The 19,937-nt window shown below is 33.0% G+C and overlaps 5 protein-coding genes across 5 annotated transcripts; 3 read left to right on the top strand and 2 right to left on the bottom strand.

Annotated features, from left to right (window-relative positions):
- Window positions 1-653: 653 nt before the first annotated feature.
- Window positions 654-1,978, bottom strand: LOC124914763 (zinc transporter 5-like). Its single transcript, XM_047455371.1, has 2 exons — window positions 1,334-1,978; window positions 654-1,262 (listed from the first exon to the last, which is right to left on the bottom strand). Exons 1-2 carry the CDS (start codon window positions 1,958-1,960, stop codon window positions 807-809), a joined length of 1,083 nt encoding a protein of 360 aa, XP_047311327.1. The 5' UTR covers window positions 1,961-1,978; the 3' UTR covers window positions 654-806.
- A 2,803-nt stretch (window positions 1,979-4,781) lies between these two features.
- LOC124914757 (1-acyl-sn-glycerol-3-phosphate acyltransferase 2-like) lies at window positions 4,782-9,646 on the top strand. Its single transcript, XM_047455364.1, has 11 exons — window positions 4,782-5,026; window positions 5,245-5,367; window positions 6,024-6,063; window positions 6,187-6,260; window positions 6,446-6,505; window positions 6,938-7,015; window positions 7,138-7,296; window positions 7,904-8,029; window positions 8,498-8,590; window positions 8,901-8,984; window positions 9,095-9,646. Exons 1-11 carry the CDS (start codon window positions 4,943-4,945, stop codon window positions 9,347-9,349), a joined length of 1,176 nt encoding a protein of 391 aa, XP_047311320.1. The 5' UTR covers window positions 4,782-4,942; the 3' UTR covers window positions 9,350-9,646.
- Window positions 9,647-10,562: 916 nt separating this feature from the next.
- LOC124914759 lies at window positions 10,563-11,757 on the top strand. Its single transcript, XM_047455367.1, has 2 exons — window positions 10,563-10,980; window positions 11,049-11,757. Exons 1-2 carry the CDS (start codon window positions 10,652-10,654, stop codon window positions 11,578-11,580), a joined length of 861 nt encoding a protein of 286 aa, XP_047311323.1. The 5' UTR covers window positions 10,563-10,651; the 3' UTR covers window positions 11,581-11,757.
- A 2,120-nt stretch (window positions 11,758-13,877) lies between these two features.
- Window positions 13,878-17,631, top strand: LOC124914762. The gene is made up of 14 exons (XM_047455370.1): window positions 13,878-14,246; window positions 14,347-14,440; window positions 14,502-14,688; window positions 14,762-15,005; window positions 15,216-15,431; window positions 15,568-15,654; window positions 15,738-15,872; window positions 15,959-16,078; window positions 16,148-16,395; window positions 16,509-16,589; window positions 16,687-16,918; window positions 16,997-17,095; window positions 17,169-17,354; window positions 17,435-17,631. Exons 1-14 carry the CDS (start codon window positions 13,935-13,937, stop codon window positions 17,561-17,563), a joined length of 2,370 nt encoding a protein of 789 aa, XP_047311326.1. The 5' UTR covers window positions 13,878-13,934; the 3' UTR covers window positions 17,564-17,631.
- Window positions 17,508-18,137, bottom strand: LOC124914761. The gene has a single exon (XM_047455369.1). The coding sequence runs from the start codon at window positions 18,135-18,137 to the stop codon at window positions 17,667-17,669; it is 471 nt and encodes a 156-aa protein (XP_047311325.1). The 3' UTR covers window positions 17,508-17,666.
- Window positions 18,138-19,937: the final 1,800 nt, after the last annotated feature.

The following is a 19,937-nucleotide window of genomic DNA, read 5'->3' as shown; positions in this document are numbered from 1 at the left end:
TTTTAAGAGCAATTTGAGTCCTAAAATAATGAAGGTATTTTTGTGTGGAAAAAATTCTAACTTATGAAAATATCTTAGGACGATCGATTTGAATTGTTCAATAAAAATGAACAAATTAAAAAAATGAGTTTTTATTTAATTAATTTTAAATTAACTAATTATTATTATTATTATTATCTAACTTAAATTGTATTATCAATATAAAAAAGAATTGTTGATACAAGTGCGATTGAAAATTGAAAACTATATATATGTGGATTAAAATTTTTATAATTAAATATAATTTTTAATATTTGTTAGTTTATAAAAATGTTGAATTATAAATATAATATTTTATTTTATGATAAATATTTTTATTTTTATTTTTAATGTTTATGTAATAACTATATTAAATTGTTTTATTTTGTTTAAATTAATATGATTTTTTAGTATAAAAGATATAATATCAATACCGTATTAAAATTAAAGTTTATCAATAAAATTTTCGATAATGTATAAGGTATGGATAAAAAATTAAGGTATATTGTACTATTTAGGCATTCCTAAATGTAATTGAAAATCGATAGTTGATGAAATAATGTTTGAATATGGTTTGCTTTTTTATTTTTAAATATTAAACATAATAATTATGCACACTTTAACTATATAATAAGTTGGGTCATCAAATTTTCTAATAAAAGTTACTTAATTTGGTCTCCTCCCCTGTTTATCCTTCTAAGGTCTAACCGTATCCTCTAGATAAATACATTCTACTTTCCATGAACTTGAAATATCTCAGTACGGCGGCGGTTTGATTAGATAAAAGGCTAAACCCACTTAGCCAAAGCAGACATGCAACCAGCTCCAAGTATAAGAGATAGATTAGCCCCAAGCTGAAGCCTTACATTGTTCTGAAGCCTCGGGTCCATAAAATCTGCTGCCAATAGATCAACCAAAGCCATATAGATCAAGATCCCCGCCGACGCTGATTCAAATATCCCCTCAACAATCAGAGCCGTCGAGCTTCCTTCGCTATAAACGCTCGATACTCCAATTCCCACACCAATTCCTATTGGCGTTGTCAAAGAAAAGAACACCGCCATCCCCGCCGTCGACACATGCCTGAATCTCGCCTGGGAGATGCAAGCGCCTAGTCCCATTCCTTCGAAGAACTGATGGAAAGACAGAGCCGCCAGAAGTGATTTTATCACACCGGGTTTGCCCGAAGCTCCAAGAGATATACCAATGATCAGAGAATGAACTATAATACCCACTTCCAATACCTAATCAGTTCATCAAATTGAAATGGAATTAGATGCTAATTAGTTAAAAAGTTTCTCCATTTGACTTGTACCTGTGATATAATTCGAAGACGGGTAATCTTAGATTCATGAGCTTCCATGGCCCCATGAACATGAACATGAGTGGTGCCGGCGCCGGCGACGGCGCCCTCCTCATCTCCAATTGTATCCACCTGTTGGGTTTTCTTCTTTCCATGTATTCTCTTATAAAAACCAGTAGCCAACGAATCAACCATCAAAGTCCCTATGGATGCCATCATGGCGACAAGTCCGGCGAATGGAAAATCTCTCCAGGGGTTTTCCTTCAGACAAGGTGATCCTAACCCGTCGAATGCAGCCGGAAGTATGTGAATGAAAGCTGTAGCTAGAATCACACCGGCGGCGAATGCTTTAATCATGAAGAATATATCGCTTTCTGGACTGAGGGCGTGGAATTTTCTTCCGACCAAGGGTAAGCTGATTCCGATGGCTCCCGCCGTCAGGATGGAGGCGATTCCTCCGATCTTGTACTTCAAGGAGTCTTTTCTGTCGTGGGGTGGACCGGCGTTGGCGTCGGTGGAGTTGCATTGTCCTAGAACCAGAGATGGGAGAAACAGAGTCTGAATAATAATGATAATAATAAAGAAAGAAGAAACTGTTTTCCCACATCGTAACCTTAAGAACCCATTTTTGTTGTTCATTTTATCCGAGAGAGAGGAAGAGAGTTTATATAAATTCAAAGGTAGCTCACAAAGAAGTAAACTCTATATAGCCAAATGAAAGTGGTCAAATCTCTCTTTCTCTAAAAGTTTTTTAACCTTTTTAATTTGGATACAAATAATTTTTAATAATATTTTTTTTTAGTTTATTTATTATCATTTAAATATTTGTTTTATAGTTTATTGTTCAACTAACATTATATAAGGTGGGTTCATAAGACAATTTTTTTTATTAATTCCAAACAATCAAAATTACAAATTTTGAACTCCTAAAGAAGTTTAAGTAAGAAATTAGATGTCAATGTTCGATTGGTGGGAGTCACAATTATAGAATTCACGGTAATGAAAAAAAAAATTGTTCGACGTGAAACTTATTTATTCAAGTATGACCAAAAATATAAAATCATAAACTCAAACTTACAATAGGAAACATATCAATGACATCCTCCAATGCTAAATAATGGTAGAAAAACAGAGCATGAGAGGTCCTTAAGTTTGTTTTCTTGCAGAAAACTATAATATATATGTATAATTTAAAAGGGATTAATAAAATAATAAACCAAATTGGACTTAGCTTTTGGGAAAGGTGTGCATTTAATTGACTTATAGGGTATATATTGGTGATAATAAAGGATGAGCGAGAGAGTGTCGAAATAATGTTGTCATATGAAGGTAGCTTTATTGTTACATGTCACTCAATTATGGCTCAATCGGACAACGGCTACTCGTTTTAAGTGATAATGTCGTAATCATGTCTATTTTTATGTTGTGATATTAGCACATATTGATCCTATTTTTGCTTTCTTTTTGCCAAGCATCGAATAGTCTTTTTATTTCTTAATTACAAGTGGGTTATCATTTTCCATATATTCTTTTTTTTCATTATATATATATTTTTTTTGGTTGGCTGGTAATTTTTTGTATTCTTTCTATAATTTCATATATATAATAATCTCAAATTTATTACTTTATTTTTGCTAATATTTAATTTTATTTATTAATTTAAAATAAATTATTAAAAATTTAACTCATATAATTTAATAGGGTGGCAGAGACTTCGACTGACTTTTTCAGGTGAAGAGAAAAGGAGGTGGATTTAATGCCTTTTAAAAATAATTTTGTACATGATCATTTTAATTAACATAATAATGATTTTTTTAACCTATAATAGATAACTAATGGTAATAGATAACTAAGGGTAGCTAGTTACAATCCAGAAATTATAGTTTGAGATTTTTTTTTTTTTTAAGGCGACCCAAAATACTATGAGTTGTTCAATAATGGTTGAAGTCGTTAAATAATATAAGAAAAGTTATTAATAATATAAGTGATTAAATGTGAGTTTTGCATTTTGTAATTAGAGAAATAAATAGTGAAATAAATTTTAAAAATATAAAATTAAAGGCAAGTCACATGTCACAATTTTTACCGTAAAAAAAATAAAAAAATTTAATTTTTGTTTGGGTGAATTAAAGCCATATGAGCATCTTAGTAAATTCTCTAAAGCTTATTTAATAACTTAACTAGTTATTAATTATTTAACAACTATTTTTATTAACTTTTATATGAATTGATTATATTTTAATTTAAAAAATAAAAAGAATAATATTATATTTTAATAACTATTTGTATGGGTAGCTGATTCCAAACTATCAACTGAGTTTGTGTAACAAACACCAAGTGTTGGGCCCAAGGACAATGCTTGTTTTCATTCCTTAATTGGGACAAGTTTCATTATTTAAGCCTTGTTTGAGGTCCATTTCTTCACGCAACCCACATCTTTGGTGTTCATTAGCTCTTGAAAAAAAGGTTGAGTTTTGAACAAAATAAAAATAATAGAAACAAATAAAACACTCCATCTAAACCTAAGAGATAAGATCTTTTGTTTTAGATAACTAATATTAAAAAGTTGAATTGTATTCAGAATTCAAGAAACTATATCAAAAGTTATTTTATTAATGAATATATATATATTTTTTTGAAGCAGGACATCCTCCTATTGTGTTTTTCTGCTTTTATGTGTTTTCAGTGAGAATAAAACATATGTTCTTATCAATTAATCGATAACTATAGAAAATTTTTTTTCCAAAAAAAAACTATAGAAAATTATTATTATTTATAAAAGAAAATTGTGATACATACAAATTTGAAAAATAATAACAATTTTTTTTAAAGTGGGTTTAAACTCATTACAATCTCTATATAGATCTATTCTTAAAAAGCATGTTTATAACCTTAGTTTTTTTTATTTTTTCATACAAAGTATGTTAAATTATATAAACTAAACGGTAATAATATAAAAAATAAAGAAAAACTGGTAATAATTGATATTAATAGTTTGGTTCATACAAAATTACAAATAATAATGATTTAAATTAGTGGATATTAGTTTATAAATTTGGAAAATATACTTTTATTTGACATATAATTTAAAAATGAGAGATGAAAGACAATATATATATATAACGAAAATAAGAACATGAATCTCATGTACTCTATCACAAGTGCGTAAGAAATAAAAAACATATATATCTAAAAAATAATCATGTTTGAGAAATTTTTGTCAAGAACATCGTCCCAATATTTGGGACATTTTTGTGGTATTGTTTTCTTTCTGGTCATTTCCCAAACATGACAATATATATTTTTTTAATTTATTAATTTTTTTTATGTTGATCAAAATCAAGTTAGGGTAAAATGAAAACAATTGTATTAAGTTAAAGGATAGAAATAAAGAAATGGATCAAAATTAAATTATACCTATTTAATACAGGCACATGTCGTGAAGTATGAGATTGGGAATGTACAGGTTTACAACGATTAACCTCTGTCTGTCTGGTCTGGCTAGAGCCCTTTCATCTCTATAGAGTATATCACCACCATTTACGTTCATCTATGATCTCGCTATAGAATCATCCCACCTCTTGCTTCTCTCTCTACAACCCATCTTCATTTGCTACGAACATGGCAGCAATTGCAGCGGCAGCTGTTATCGTCCCGCTCGGTGTTCTTTTTCTCATCTCCGGTCTCGTGGTTAATCTTTTGCAGGTAACCGTGCATTCTAAGCTTATACTGTAGATTTGATTTGATTAGAACCCAATTTCTTCCACATTTTGTATTGTTGTTTCAAATTATTACTCTATATTATGCGAAGTTGTACACAGTTTTTCTCCTTATGCCTGATTTCAGATTATGATAAGAAGAAGAACTGCTATAGTGGGAAAATAATGGATTTGATGGAATTACATGGCTGATTTTAATTTCAGGCAATTTGCTTCGTTCTTGTTCGACCATTTTCAAAGAACACTCACAGAAGGATCAATAGAGTGGTTGCAGAGCTGTTGTGGTTGCAGCTGGTTTGGCTTGTAGATTGGTGGTCAGGGGTTCAGGTGAGGGGAAAACCCTTATTACAATAGATGATTTTTATGCATTCTTTTTATTAAGGTTTTTTTTACTGATGTTGTAATCTACTAAGGGCTGAGAGAAAGAAAGAATTTGCTGTTTGATTCAGGCTTTTAATGTACATTGAAACTAAATTTGGTTTAAACAGGCTTAAAAATGATTGATTGGAAATGACTTAGTTTCTTGGAATGTTTAACCTATTAGTTTCATGTTTCAATATTGTCATCCTTAAATGAGTAAACCATGTCAAGGCTAAGTGAGAAAGTATTCACCAGCTTAAGATCAAACTTAGATGTCTTTTAGATTATGCTAATAAGAAAGATCCTATTATTTTTACCATTTTTTGGCTTTCCTTGAGACCGAGGATGTTTTGGGTGCAAATGTTATCTTTGCATAAGTAAACTGCTTTTCAGTCTTAACTAAGATGAGGCAGCATGCCCTTTCCCTGTTTTCCATAGGTTACTATGATAACGTTAAGTAACTGTAACCTATAGATTAAATGCTTTTTGTTATTCAAAAAGAAAAAAATGTTTTCTGTTCTGTTTGAATTTTTTAGTTTCTGTAAATCAAGTGATTTTGATGGTCAAGAGTACATTACTTTACAAACTCGATTGCCTCTCATAGTGAACTCTTTCTAATGCAGATTAATCTTTTCACAGATTCAGAAACTTTTAGGAAAATGGGTATGTCTTACTTTTTATCTTGCTATTTTGAAGCCTAATTTGCTTCATAGTATGGGAAAAGGTTATTGTATTCAATTTGGATTGGCTGTGGCTAACATTGTTCTTATATTGGGACATTTTCAGGGGAAGAGCATGCACTTGTCATATGTAATCACAAAAGTGATATAGATTGGCTCGTTGGATGGATTTTGGCTCAGGTACTTGGGATTGAAAAGGCATATACTTTATTTGTTGCTTACAAAGGCTTACAAACTTAATAATTTAAACTGTGATCATTGTACTCATTTATATGATCTTTCCTTAAAACGATTTACTGCTGATATTTGTGAATTATCATGTTTGTTTTTTCCTGTTTTTAATGTGTAGTTGTATACTATAACAGAGATCAGGCTGCCTTGGGAGTGCACTAGCTGTCATGAAGAAATCATCAAAACTTCTTCCAGTAAGATTTCACCTTCACAGGTTGCTTACATATTTAAAAGAGACGACCATTTGAAAGTCCTTCAAATATTTTCCGCGATTTGATTAGTGGCAACTCACTTGACTTATGAAAGGCACAGGACTTAGGAGTTGATTTCTGTAAGTGAGGTGCAGCAGGGCTATCTTCTGTAAACACAAAAATAAATGAACATAATACATCTGGACACTTATACTTCTTTTTTTAATTTAGTAGAATGAACCATTTCTTGCCACTGCACACATGGATTTGTTTTGAATGCATGATACAATGAAGCAAAACTTTAAATGATTGATTTTCTAGTCTTGGTTGTTGATCTAATATTCTTTCTTTATCTCATATTTTTTATTTGTGTAATTCTGTCCAAATACCTGATACTATTTACCTCCAAGATAAGATAAAGTCTTGTTTCCTCAGGTAATAGGTTGGTCAATGTGGTTTTCTGAATATCTATTTCTCGAAAGAAACTGGGCTAAAGATGAAAGTACATTAAAGGTATAAATTATCAAGTGGTTTCTTAGTGCATGAGCTGCACATGCCTTCCTCTCACTTGCAGCATATTGACAAGGTGTTGTCTCAGTACATTCATTAATTGACATTATTTGGTTGCTCTACAGACAGGTCTTCAGCGACTGAGTGATTTCCCTCAGCCATTTTGGTTGGCACTTTTTGTGGAGGGTACTCGCTTCACAAAGGCAAAGCTTTTGGCTGCTCAAGAGTATGCTGCTTCAATGGGATTGCCAGTTCCAAGAAATGTTTTGATCCCTCGTACTAAGGTTTGAACCTAAAACAGAAACTGATGCTTTAAATTTGACATATGGTGAAAGTTTCTTCTTTGATCATCTGGAATTCTACAACTTCTATAATTATATATAGCTTTGACTGTATGCATCTGTCACCTCCTTTGTTTCTGGATCTAAATAGGCCTATGCTTATGTGATGGTAGGAACAATAAGTGTCTACATGATGACGATTTCATTACTGCTTCGCTACAGTTTTTACCCATCTCTTGCTTTGTTTTTTTTCTTACGCATCTTTGTCATTAGATATAAATTAGCCAGTAATCACGTATTCAGATTTTTCCATTAATCTTGAGCTCTACCTTGGATCCAACAGACGAAACATCATTAATTTGTTTTCTTATTGTTGCTTTGGGTTAATGATATCCATGTTGGTGATAGTCTATAACTGCACTACTTCCCATCTCCTATTCTATTCAGGATTTTTCTTGTTCTTCCTTTTTTTTTTGCCTGAAAGGTGTTCTTTTGTTCTTTATTCCTGAAATCATTCATCATGATGCTTCTAGATTGGCTTAAGGTATTTTATGGATTATGGCTTCACAATTATTTATTTTTTTTTCTAATTTTTGCCTGGTGTCTTCAGGGGTTTGTTTCTGCTGTAACTCATATGCGCTCTTTTGTTCCTGCGGTCTATGAAGTAACAGTTGCCATACCTAAAACTTCTCCTCCACCCACAATGTTAGGACTCTTCAAGGGGCAGCCATCTGTGGTAAGCATGTTGAATCTATGTTTGAAAATTGGAACCAGATACTTATATATTTTTAGGTTACGGATCCATCCTAATGAATGTGTAGCTTATCTTGTAAGGTCTCAGTTTGCACCTTTCCAAAAAAGACCCTACCTTGTAATGGTCAGGACCATGACCTTTTCAATTACTAAACTGTCGGTACTTGCTACACCTACGGTTCTATTATTGGCTAAAAACTTAAAAAGGGAAACAAGGCGTTGGCTAGTATGTAAGTAATAAGTAGAATAGTTTAGGGCATTCTTGTAAATATAGGTAGGTGTAGAATTGTGTAGAGAAGGCATATATATATATAAAAGGCTTTTAGATGATATTGTATCATATGTGTTGAATAAAGTTAGTTCTTTTGTTTCAAGATAAAGAAATAACATTGAATTCTGGCATTATGACGAGACAGGGCAGTATTCCCTAATAAATGACTTTAAACTACAGGTTAATGTGCATCTGAAGCGTCATTTGATGAAGGATTTGCCTGGAACAGAAGATGAAGTTGCACAATGGTGTAGAGACATATTTATTGAGAAGGTTATTTGCTTCATCTTATACTATCATTCTATTTTCTATATTTAACAGTATTATTTGGGATATATGAGTAAGTAGTTTTTATTTTCTGAGAGAAAAAACCCATTATGACAATTTATTAATGAATACAAAAAATTAACCCTATCAAATAAAAAAACTCCCAAGCTACCTTAAAGGACCTTATTATGCATGGAAACATTCTTAGACATAAATTATGGCTTAATCTGAACATGAAAATAGAAAAAAATCGATATTTGTTATCTAGTCCTCAGCTCCTCGATTTGTAGCTTACAATGTTTTGGTCTAACTACAGGATAAAATGTTGGACAAGCATAACGAGGATGATACATTCCCGGATCAAAAACAAAATATGGGACGTCCACTCATTTCTCTTGTGGTGAGATATCCTAGATTCTGTAGTAATCTGTAATTTTTCTTTTGTATGTGTGTGGGTAGTGATCATTGATATATATCTTGTATGAACAAACAAATAAACAAATGGCGCAGGTGATTGTGTCGTGGGCATGTCTGCTTGTGTTTGGGGCAATTAAATTCATGCAGTGGTCGAACCTTCTATCCTCATGGAAAGGTATCGGTGTATCAGCAATCGGATTGGGTGTGGTTACATTTCTCATGCAGATCTTGATTCAATTCTCTCAGTCCGAGCGCTCAAATCCAGCCAAGGTTTCAGCCCCATCTAATATTAAGCCCAAGAATGTTGTGGAGCCTTCGCCAACTACACAAAATGATAAACCACACTAAAATATCACAACTTTTTGCCCATGGTTTCTATATATGCCCGCCCAATGAGTGGTAAATACCTACGGATCTAGTTATGATTTCTCACTCAACTCTTTCAAATATTTATGTTGTGTAGGGTTAAATTTGGAACCTCTTTTTTAAACGCAGTTGTTGTAACAAAAGAACAACTTTTATGCACGTCCGACTTACACTGTTGTAGGTTGAATATGTATTAGTGTTATTTAATCTTTTTCTTAACCAGGTCAGGTCTCAAGTATCATCTTAATAGAGTTGGTGTTTAATTATATAATTTATCATAGTTTGTTTGTTTTAAGTTAATTTTATTACTATTATTTTGTTTGAACTTAAATTAAGATTATTTTTGCCAAGAGTTTGGGAAGTTATGAATAACTTAAATTCACAATCAAAAGATAGTTAATTTAGATTTTTCATTTGCTATAATTATAAAAAAAAAATAAAAAAAAAATGACAAATCAAATGTTACAAGTTGAAGAGAAAAAAATATATAAGAATCAAAAAATTCTCATCCCAAACCAATTTTCTTATTTTTAAAATTGAAATACACGCGTGTAACGTAATTTTTTGAGACGATCGTACTTTATCTTCTTTCATTTCAAAAAGTAGGAGTATGAGCGTAGAAATTATGAGTTCATGCCTCGTCGATCTATATAGAAGGGTTGTTTTGTTGATGCATGATCTTCTTTTGTACAGGAAAAAAAATTGGTCACATAGATCTTCTATTTCTCCTTAATTAGTTGATTGCTCTTACAAATTTACAATGGAAAAACTCTGGTTAGTTGGATTGCTCTTACGAATTTACAATGGAAAAACTCTGGTTAGTTGTATGATCATGGAAGTGAAGGTTGGTCATCAATTTGGAGAATTTGCTTTTACACGGAAACGACGATCATAATTTTTTCTTTTGAAAACTTTTTTTTTTTTCAGATCGTCCACCCCATGATTCTATTCAATTCATTTGACTCAAAGATCGGAATTAAAACTAAGAAGATTATAATGAATTTATTATAAATTTATTCTATATATTGAATTCAGTGAACACTTAAAACACTAAACTTCTTTAATTTGATCAAACTTATTATAATCTTTGAATTAATTTAACAAATAATGTGATAATATTATTTCAAACAGTGACAGCAAAAAAAGAAAGAAAAAAAAGAAAAAACAAAGTGTGGAAAACCACTCAAAATCGAAGTCTTGTCATTTGCTTCCACATCTCCTTTCGCTGGGCGCTGGAGAAGGGATGACCTGAAAATCTGGAAGCAATAATCACGGCGTGGAGTAATGGCTTATCTTCTGGCCAATCTTTCATCATCCACTCTCCTCCATTCCAATGGCGTTTCTCAGCAGCAATCAGCTTTTTCTTTGTGTTTCCATTCTCATCCTCACCCCACCAAAACATCACCCACTCTTCTTCCCCAACTCAAAGTTACCCAGGTCCTACAAAACCCTAATTGTACTACTTCATATTCCTCCGTCGACGAAGAAGACAACAATAAGAAGGAAACCCAACACAGAAATGACTTCTACGTTAATCTCGGCCTAGCAGTCAGGACACTTCGTGAGGACATCCCTTTAATCTTCGTCAAGGACCTCAACTACGATATATACAGGCATGAATCATCTTTTTTCCTTCATTTGTTGTATCAACAATTTTGCTAAATTACTTGTTGTTTGACAGGGATGATGTGACTTTCGTGGACCCTTTGAACACGTTTACAGGAATTGAGAAATACAAATTGATATTCTGGGCTTTACGTTTTCATGGTCGGATTCTGTTTAGAGAGATAGCAATCGATGTTCTTAGAGTTTGGCAGCCATCTGAGAACATGATACTGATAAGATGGAACTTGAGGGGTGTTCCTAGAGTTCCATGGGAGGCAAAAGGCCAATTTCAGGGTACCTCACGGTATAAACTGGACAGAAATGGTAAAATTTATGAGCACAAAGTTGATAATTTAGCTTTTAATTTCCCTCAGAATTTGAAGCCGGCAGCATCTGTTCTTGATTTTGTTGCTGCATGTCCAGCTAGTCCAAACCCTACTTTCTTCTTGTGGGATGATGATAATAGTAATAATAATCCTTCTTCATCATCATCATCATCTTCTTCTTCATCTTGGGTGGAGCTTTATAGGGCTGTGAGGGAGACTTTGGATCATCAAACTAGTCACATAACTTTAGTACACCATGATCAATTGGCTACTTGTTCTTAGGTCAAAGCAAGATTCTGGAATTCAGATCACTTATATATAGTTGAATTATATATAGATCCTCAATTGCCTGTATGTATGTATGTATACAAACAAGTATAATCCCCAGTTATAAATAAAGATATTGTCTGTTTTTGCTTGGTTCCTAAAATATGATATCAAAATCTTATTGTGCTGCTCTAGATCTGAATGTTTTTTTGAGTTGTAATTCGAAAAATTTATAGCAAATTATGTATAATCTGGACTAAATAGATTAATGGAACAAGTTTTATCCTTTAAACACAAAAATCGGAACAAGTTTGATCCTTGAAACAAAAAAATTGGTGGTTGTATAATCTCATGTCCAATTTCGACAATTTGAGGTATGTAAAGGAAATATATTTTGATAAAGAATCCCAAATCCTAATTTCTTTTTGTATTTTACTTAGAAAAGTAACACGATAGTTATTTTAAATTAACTAAATAAGTGTTTCTTAGGGCATTAGTAACAGAATCCTTAAAATGTGTTCTATCTTTATTATAAAGATAAATAACATACAAGTTGTAAAAAAAATGTTTTATCAAATTTCCTATCCTTATAATTTTTTAGGGATGATGAACAATAAATCCTTATATTTAGGGATTACTGTAGCATCCCTAAATAATAAAATAATATATTTTCTCTTTCATGACTAACAATAAATATTTAAATATATATGAATAAGCAAGGTTTTGAAAACCGTTTCGGTCATCAACCCGGTTTTTGTGGTGTACTTCGGTCCGATCGGTTCAACCGGTTAAACCGCTGGTTGAACCGGATTTTTTTTTTCTTTTTTAAAAAATAAATTTAAATATATTAATACATAAATTAGTTAGGCATATAAAAAAATACTCATTGAACTTAATAATTGTCAATAAAATTTAATAATAACTAAATTTAATAATTATATATATAATTCTTTCTTTTATCTGTTTCTCTTTATTGTAATAATTAATAAATTAATAAGTAATAACTAAACAAAGAAAAAAGCAAAACAAAAGTAAAAACAAAAAAATAAAAAGTAATAATTTAATAATATAGACTTAAAGTCATAGCTCAATAGATTGAATAAGTGAATAGTACTAACAAAGAAATAATTAAATATTATTATAATAATATTATAATAATAATTATATAAAATTTATAAAATTTACCTTTCCAACCGGAAAAAACCGGTTTATTTTTCAGGTTAGGCCGGACGGTCGGATCGGATTTTGACCGGTTCGAAAGGTAACCGTTTTGAAGATAAAACCCGGACCGCTCACCAAACCGTTTCGCGGTCGGACCGGTTGGACCGCCGGTCGGACCGCATATTTTAAAACCTTGTGAATAAGTAATTAAGTGGTTGAGGTGGTTGAAAAGTTGGTTGTTTTAATGAATATTTAAATGATATATGGATAAAGATAAGGAAGTTGGTTGTTTTAATGAATATTTAAATGATATATGGATAAAGATAAGGAAGCTGATGTAGAATAATTTATATTTTGATTTTCTAAAATATGGATATTATTATTTTATATTATTTTTAGGGATACAAAATAGGGAAACTGGTACAAATGCCTTTAATCACTGTTAATTTTTATTTTATTAATAATTTATTTTTATTTTAATTTATTTTTTAACAAATATTTTTACTTTATCTTCATTTATGAAGATTTTTGACCAAAGTATGTTTAATTTTCTGAATAAATCTTTACATATTTGATTAATACAACTAAATATAATTATAACTACTTATATATTATTTATAAGTTTAATTTGAAATTTCTTATCATGTAACATCACCAGTCTTAGAAAAATGAAATCTTGAGTTAAATCCTATGAAATAAGCTTTGAAAGCCAAAACCAGAAAATACACGTTTCAGTTCATTTTAAATATCATTAATTTCCTACAGTTTTTCTTTCCCTTTAACCCTTTGGTTACTGGGATTCTGATTTTGATTTCCTGAATTTTTCTTCAAACGTTTGGATTACATGTTACTTTTTGGTTGCGTTTTGTCATTGGGCATTGATGTTTGTTCTTCAACAGGTAGAGAGACTCCTTCTTCTTTCCCTTTTTTTACTGTAAGTTGCTGCTCATTGATTCAATACTTATCAATTGTTGTTTCTACATTCGATCTATTCAAATTTGCGTGTTTTAGTTTCAATGATGGGATAACTAACTAGTTATAAACACAATTCTTTTGTATCGTGCTTCATCAGTTGAGAGATTCTGATAGCTTTGCTTTGTTTTGTTGATTTCTTTCTATACAGTGGCCTGTCTGTTCTCTGGTTGGCCAAACTGATAATAGGAAAGCAGTTTTAGAGAATTTATCAAACCTTAAGTAATCAATCTATCATGTTGTCTGCTCTGAAATGGAAGTGTTCATGGCCACTTGTGGCATCCATTGCTTCCATTCTGACATTAGTTTCGGTTGTTCATCTATTCTTGTTACCTGTGGTGCCTTCTCTTGACTACATAAGTTTCCGGCAAGCTCAAAGCACATGTGTTCCAATCAATGGGTCATCAAAAGAACAGGAAAATAGAATGGCTGTGCAAAATCTCAAAAACAAGGTTGTAGTGGTTTTCCGTGGCACTCCTTGGAGAGCAGAAATTGGTCGGTGGTTATCAGGTTGTAATTCAGTTTCTAACCCGGTCAAAATTGTGGAGGTAATAACATTGTTGCAAGTTTCCTGTTGAAACTAGTCTCATTGTCATAGTGGTAGCAAAGTAATTCTTATATGAAAATTGTAAGTTTTTTGTTTGACAGAAAATTCGGGGGAAGAGCTGCAAGAGCGACTGTAGTGGTCAAGGCGTTTGTAATTACGATTTGGGTGAATGTCGATGCTTCCTTGGGTATAAAGGTGAGTGTTTCTAGAGAATCGATGAGCAAATATGTTAGTCTTATTGATTCTTATGTAACAGGGGAAGGATGCTCTGAGAAAGTGGAAGTAAGTTGCAATTATGAACAGACAGATAGTAAACCTTATGGGCGTTATGTTCACTCCATGTGCCCTTCTTACTGCGACACAACACGAGCAAAGTGCTTCTGTGGAAAAGAAACAAAATACCCTAACCGTCCTGTTGTTGGTTCATGCGGATTTGAAATTATGTAAGCATCCTCACCAACTTATTCATAACTTAAAAACAACATACTATTATTTAATCCTTGATTCACTTTACAGCCTCTCAGATGGTCCTAATGGTATTGAAAATGTTAACTGGGGTAAGCCTGATCTAGACATTAATAGCAAACTAGGATGGTGTAACGTGGATCCAGATGAAGCTTATGCCTCAAATATCGAAACTAAGAAGGATTGTGGTTGCCAATATGATGGCCAATTGGGACAATTTTGTGAGATCCCTGTTCTAAGTTTTTGTATCAATCAATGCTCTGGACATGGCCATTGCCGTGGAGGTTTTTGTCATGTGAGTATAGATGATGCTTCATGTTTCGTTGTTTAAAGTTTCTTTTTGTTGGTTTTGCATCATGTTGTGATGATTATCTAAGACTGCCAACCAAAATTGGAAAATGCCTTAATAGCTTTCATCAGGAAGAAAAAGATCTATGCTCTGAATAGAAAAGTATAAGTTAACAATTTTATTTTTCCCGATAATTCTGTTATTTATTTTCTACAGTGTGATGGTGGCTGGTTTGGGATAGATTGCAGTATTCCCTCAGTTGTGCCTTCCATAAAAGATTTGCCTCGATGGCTTCGACCAGCTCAGATTGATGTCCCTGCTAATACAAATCTTACTGGTGATATTTTAAATATCAATGCTATAGTTGAAAAGAAGAGGCCCCTCATATATGTATATGATTTGCCTCCAGAGTTCAATAGTCAATTGCTAGAGGTAAATTTCTGAATATTAATTGGCCCCATTTGGATCCTTTTGAATCTGTTTTTCACTAAGTTTAGTTACCAAACATTTTTGTATCTGGAATCTGAATCCAGTCAAGTTCACTGAATCTTGTCTTATGGTTTTGCAGGGACGGCATTACAGGATGAATTGTGTGAACCGAATATATAATCGAAAAAATGCGACAACATGGACAGATGAATTATACGGTTCCCAGGTACCTTTTAAAACCAGGGTTTTGTTCCTAGACTATTTGATTAGTAGCTATTCTGAAAGCTTTGTTGGTTTTATTATGTTCAGATGGCATTTCAGGAGAGTATCCTAGCTAGCGCTCATCGAACATTAAATGGTGAAGAAGCAGACTTTTTCTTTGTTCCGGTTCTTGATGCTTGCCTTATTACCCTCGCTGATGAAGCCCCTCATTTGAGAATTGATGTAATTTATTTATTTATTGCTAAATCATTGAGGTATTTTAACTGTGTGTAATGTTAAAATCTTATGGTACTGTATGCATCTTAAAGTTTCAGAAGCATGGAAAATTAAGGAGCTCTTATACTCTAGAATTCTATAAGAAGGCATATGATCATATTATTGCAGAATATCCTTACTGGAACCGTTCATCTGGAAGAGACCACATTTGGGTATGCGCTTGTAAACAATTCCTTTCGATGGATGCTTTCATATTAGTAATAATATTTTATTTTTGGTAGTTTTTTGCATGGGATGAAGGTGCATGTTACGCACCGAAGGAGATATGGAGCAGCATGATGTTAGTCCATTGGGGTAACACAAATTCGAAACATAATTATTCTACAACAGCTTATTGGCCCGATAACTGGGACAACATCTCACCCGAAAGAAGAGGCAACCATTCTTGCTTTGATCCGGATAAAGATCTAGTGCTTCCAGCCTGGAAGAAACCAGACGTTAATTCTTTGATCTCTCAGTTTTGGTCTTGGTGTGTGTGATCAACAGGATGTCATTGCCTTTTGATTTGTTAACTTTTGGAAATTGTCTTTTCATAGAACTAATCATAGTATATGGAAACTATAATTGGATTCAAATGTTCAGGCCCCTTGAAAGGCGGAAGACTTTGTTTTACTTCAATGGAAATCTTGGACCAGCTTATAAATCTGGAAGACCTGAAGCCAGGTAAGTAATAATAATTTACTTCAACTACAACATATTAGATTATTAGAAATTTGAGTTTTTTTTCTTACCAATTGAGGGGTCTGGTTGTCCTTTTCAGGTATAGCATGAAAATAAGACAGAAGGTGGCTGAAGAATTTGGATCAACACCTAACAAGGAAGGGAATATCGGGAGACAACATGCAAAAGATGTAATTGTGACCTCACTTCGTTCAAAAGATTATCACAAGGAATTAGCGAGTTCCATCTTTTGCGGTGTTTTTCCTGGAGACGGGTGGAGTGGTCGAATGGAAGACAGCATTTTGCAAGGCTGTATTCCTGTTATTATTCAGGTTACAATTACTAATGCATTTTGTTTTTGCAATTTTGGGAACTAACTGTGGTCGATTGCTTGTTCTTGTTACATTCAGGATGGGATCTTCCTGCCATATGAGAATGTGCTCAGTTACGAGAATTTTTCTGTTAGGATAAGCGAAGATGATATTCCAAATATGCTAAACATTCTCAGGGTAATTTGCTTCTCTGCATTTTTTTTGTGTCTAGATTTATCATTATGAATGAGAGCTTGAACAAAATGTGAAGGGATTCAATGAGACGGAAATAAAATTCAAGCTGGCAAATGTAAGGAAGATATGGCAGAGATTCTTATATCGAGATTCGATCTTGCTTGAAGCAGAGAGACAGAAATCTACATATGGACGAGTTTCTGAAAGGGATGTAGCGTTATCACAACTGAAGGAGGACGATGTCTTCTCCACAGTTATGCAGGTAATGTTATTATCATCTTAATGAGGGATTTTTTGTTCTGAAATTTTCAAATGAGTAATTTTATACTGTTCCAACTGTAGGTGTTACACTACAAGCTGCATAATGATCCATGGAGACAACAACTTATTCAGGGGAAGAAGGATTTTGGGTTACCCAAAGAATGTTTGATAAAAGGTTTCCAAAAGAAGGAACCATCCAATCTAGTGTAATAGTTTATACAAACTGTTAAATCTCTGACTATATATTCTAAACTTTATGGAAATATCTAGTTTCTTGGATATGTTTGTATTTGTTTTACCTATAAATTTCTTCCTACTTTCTATATCTAAAGAAAAAGAGAAATGAAGGTAGAAGATGAGAAATCCCTTCTTCTTCATCATCAATTTTCCATGGACGAAGACTGCAACAAAATGGCATCTGTTCTTCCACCCTTGGTTCCGATCTGGTCTTGTACTTGAAACAAGAAGCGACATTACTTGAATCCAATCTGACTTTCTTCCAATATGTGACCTTTGACGAATCCGGGTCGTCAAGGCGTGGCATGGGCAGGCCACGGCTTTGCACTGCCGGTGGAGGAGTCGGGGGCGGGATGATTTCATCTTGGTCTCCAGGATCTTTGGACTTTCCAGGCTGCATTTCCCAATCAAAAGGAACCCCATCTCCTCCATTGTTTCCGCAGTAGTACATCCGGGATGAATCACTGGCTGACGAACATCTTCTCACATCTTTGTGCAAAAAAATCCTTTCTTTTTCATGACAATACTTTGTGAACCAACCATGCATGATGAATAATATTATGAAATCAGAGTAACAAAATATTTGATTTAAAGACTAATTAATGTATGTTCTCATAATAAGTACCTGCATCAAACGATGATTGGCAGACAAGGAAGAGTTAGAAGAAAAGCTTGAACCTGCAGCCACTACTCCGATATCGGAGTCATCATACAATTGCCGGAGATCTGACGAGCTGGAGATAACCTCAGTAATGTCACTCTTGTCAATTGATGATGACGGCAGTCGACTATCAGTACTACAGCTCTTTCCTGCTGCTGCATTACTGATTTTCCGCCAAAACCTAGCCGTCCAACGGCGAGAAGACAGATGATCATGATCTAGACGTGGCAGGGCCAATCCTAATCCATGCAGTAGCGGAGGAGGAGAAAGTGGAATCGCAACATCATGATCAGATTCCGGTGGCAGTTTCTTGGGCAATCCAGGCCGCTTCTCCCACTGAAAGGGAACTGTTTCAGGGAAGGTGGTGGGATAATAAGAGCGATAAGAGCGAGCCAGACAATTAGAGTCTCGACTCATATCTAGAAGAAGCTTGTCGAAGTAATAGCCTTGTCCTTGAATCGCGGAATTCGTTTGATCGGTATTCTCCATCGTTATCATCATCAATTGGTTGTGAAATTGGTTGTTAGGGTTCCATATATAGTATAAATAAACGGTGAAGGTCCGTTAAGAAGGCAAAGGTGGCTGGCTGGTTACGTAGTGAAGAATCACAATTTGGGCGTAATAGGCGGTTATACGCTTCTTCTTCTTCTTCTTCTTCTTCTTCTTCATCATGCACATGCTGACTGCGATCGTTGTTAATAACTTATTTCATCCCCTCTCCCTTAAGACATGCTTCATGTACCTTTTCTTCTTCTCTAAACCATCTCTCTTTCTCTAATGGCAATCCTTTCTTTTGCCGTCAAGAGAGTGGACGCCGGCGCCGGCGGCGGGGATGGGTTGCTGCACATCCTCCTTTATATGATTTTCATGTTTTCAGTTGGGACTAATTTTTTATTTAACATTTTCAAAAGTAATTATAAACTATTTTCATTATTTTTATTTATAAAATTATCATATTAAAAGCGGGATAATTCTTTTTATTGTTAAAAATATATTAATTAAAATTTTATAATATAAATATGAATTCTTTATAAAAAGTAATTAATAGTTATAATTTATAAATATTTTTATGGGTATTTTTTAAATTTGGATTGCGGTGATGAAGTGATTTGTTCACATTAAAGGTACCCAGCTTCGAGATGTTACTAGTGGTATCAGAGCCGACTTGATAGTAGAGCCGATCATTTCTAGAGTCTTAATCGAGGGAGTCCGGGACTATGAGGTTATTTTTAGAGTCCTAACCAAGAGTGTTTGGGATCGCGACGTCCTAAGTTAGTGAGATTATAATGTCTGATCACATTAAATATGAATTTTTTTTATTAAAGTAAGGCTAATAATTTATAGATCTTTCGCAAGGACCTTTTATGATGGTTGGGTTACCATTATTTCTCAGCTTTACAAATTAATTAATGAGATATTATTTTGAATTGTTCCAAAGGGTATACATTTTTTTTTGTAACTACCCACTTAGTTTGAATTAATATAATAATTAGTTCAAATTTCATAGCATTTTAATTTTATTTAGTATTTTAATATCACAAAATTATATAAGAATATTTAATTTGCCCTTGCAATATGTCAATTGTGTGAACTATGCCGGTTAACAAATTAATGAAAACAGTCTTTTAAGTCACATAAATTAAATAATAAAAAATGAATAAGAATAGTGTTCAGCCTTCAAGTCAA

The sequence above is a fragment of the Impatiens glandulifera genome, chromosome 9, assembly GCF_907164915.1.
Source record: "Impatiens glandulifera chromosome 9, dImpGla2.1, whole genome shotgun sequence".
NCBI lineage: Eukaryota > Viridiplantae > Streptophyta > Magnoliopsida > Ericales > Balsaminaceae > Impatiens > Impatiens glandulifera.
The sequence above is the reverse complement of the archived record's forward strand: the minus strand, read 5'-3'. Positions and strand labels throughout refer to the sequence as shown.

Bases quoted from the DNA above. Each gene is read 5' to 3' on its own strand.
- LOC124914763 (XM_047455371.1), bottom strand. From the start codon at position 1,960: ATGAACAACAAAAATGGGTTCTTAAGGTTACGATGTGGGAAAACAGTT. The intron at 1,263-1,333 runs GTACAAGTCAAA...TGAACTGATTAG, and splicing joins GTCTTCGAATTATATCACAG to GTATTGGAAGTGGGTATTAT.
- LOC124914757 (XM_047455364.1), top strand. From the start codon at position 4,943: ATGGCAGCAATTGCAGCGGCAGCTGTTATCGTCCCGCTCGGTGTTCTT. The intron at 5,027-5,244 runs GTAACCGTGCAT...TTTTAATTTCAG, and splicing joins TCGTGGTTAATCTTTTGCAG to GCAATTTGCTTCGTTCTTGT. The intron at 5,368-6,023 runs GTGAGGGGAAAA...TTTCTAATGCAG, and splicing joins ATTGGTGGTCAGGGGTTCAG to ATTAATCTTTTCACAGATTC.
- LOC124914759 (XM_047455367.1), top strand. From the start codon at position 10,652: ATGGCTTATCTTCTGGCCAATCTTTCATCATCCACTCTCCTCCATTCC. The intron at 10,981-11,048 runs GCATGAATCATC...GTTGTTTGACAG, and splicing joins CTCAACTACGATATATACAG to GGATGATGTGACTTTCGTGG.
- LOC124914762 (XM_047455370.1), top strand. From the start codon at position 13,935: ATGTTGTCTGCTCTGAAATGGAAGTGTTCATGGCCACTTGTGGCATCC. The intron at 16,079-16,147 runs GTATGCGCTTGT...TATTTTTGGTAG, and splicing joins CTGGAAGAGACCACATTTGG to TTTTTTGCATGGGATGAAGG. The intron at 17,096-17,168 runs GTAATTTGCTTC...CAAAATGTGAAG, and splicing joins ATATGCTAAACATTCTCAGG to GGATTCAATGAGACGGAAAT.
- LOC124914761 (XM_047455369.1), bottom strand. From the start codon at position 18,137: ATGCATGGTTGGTTCACAAAGTATTGTCATGAAAAAGAAAGGATTTTT.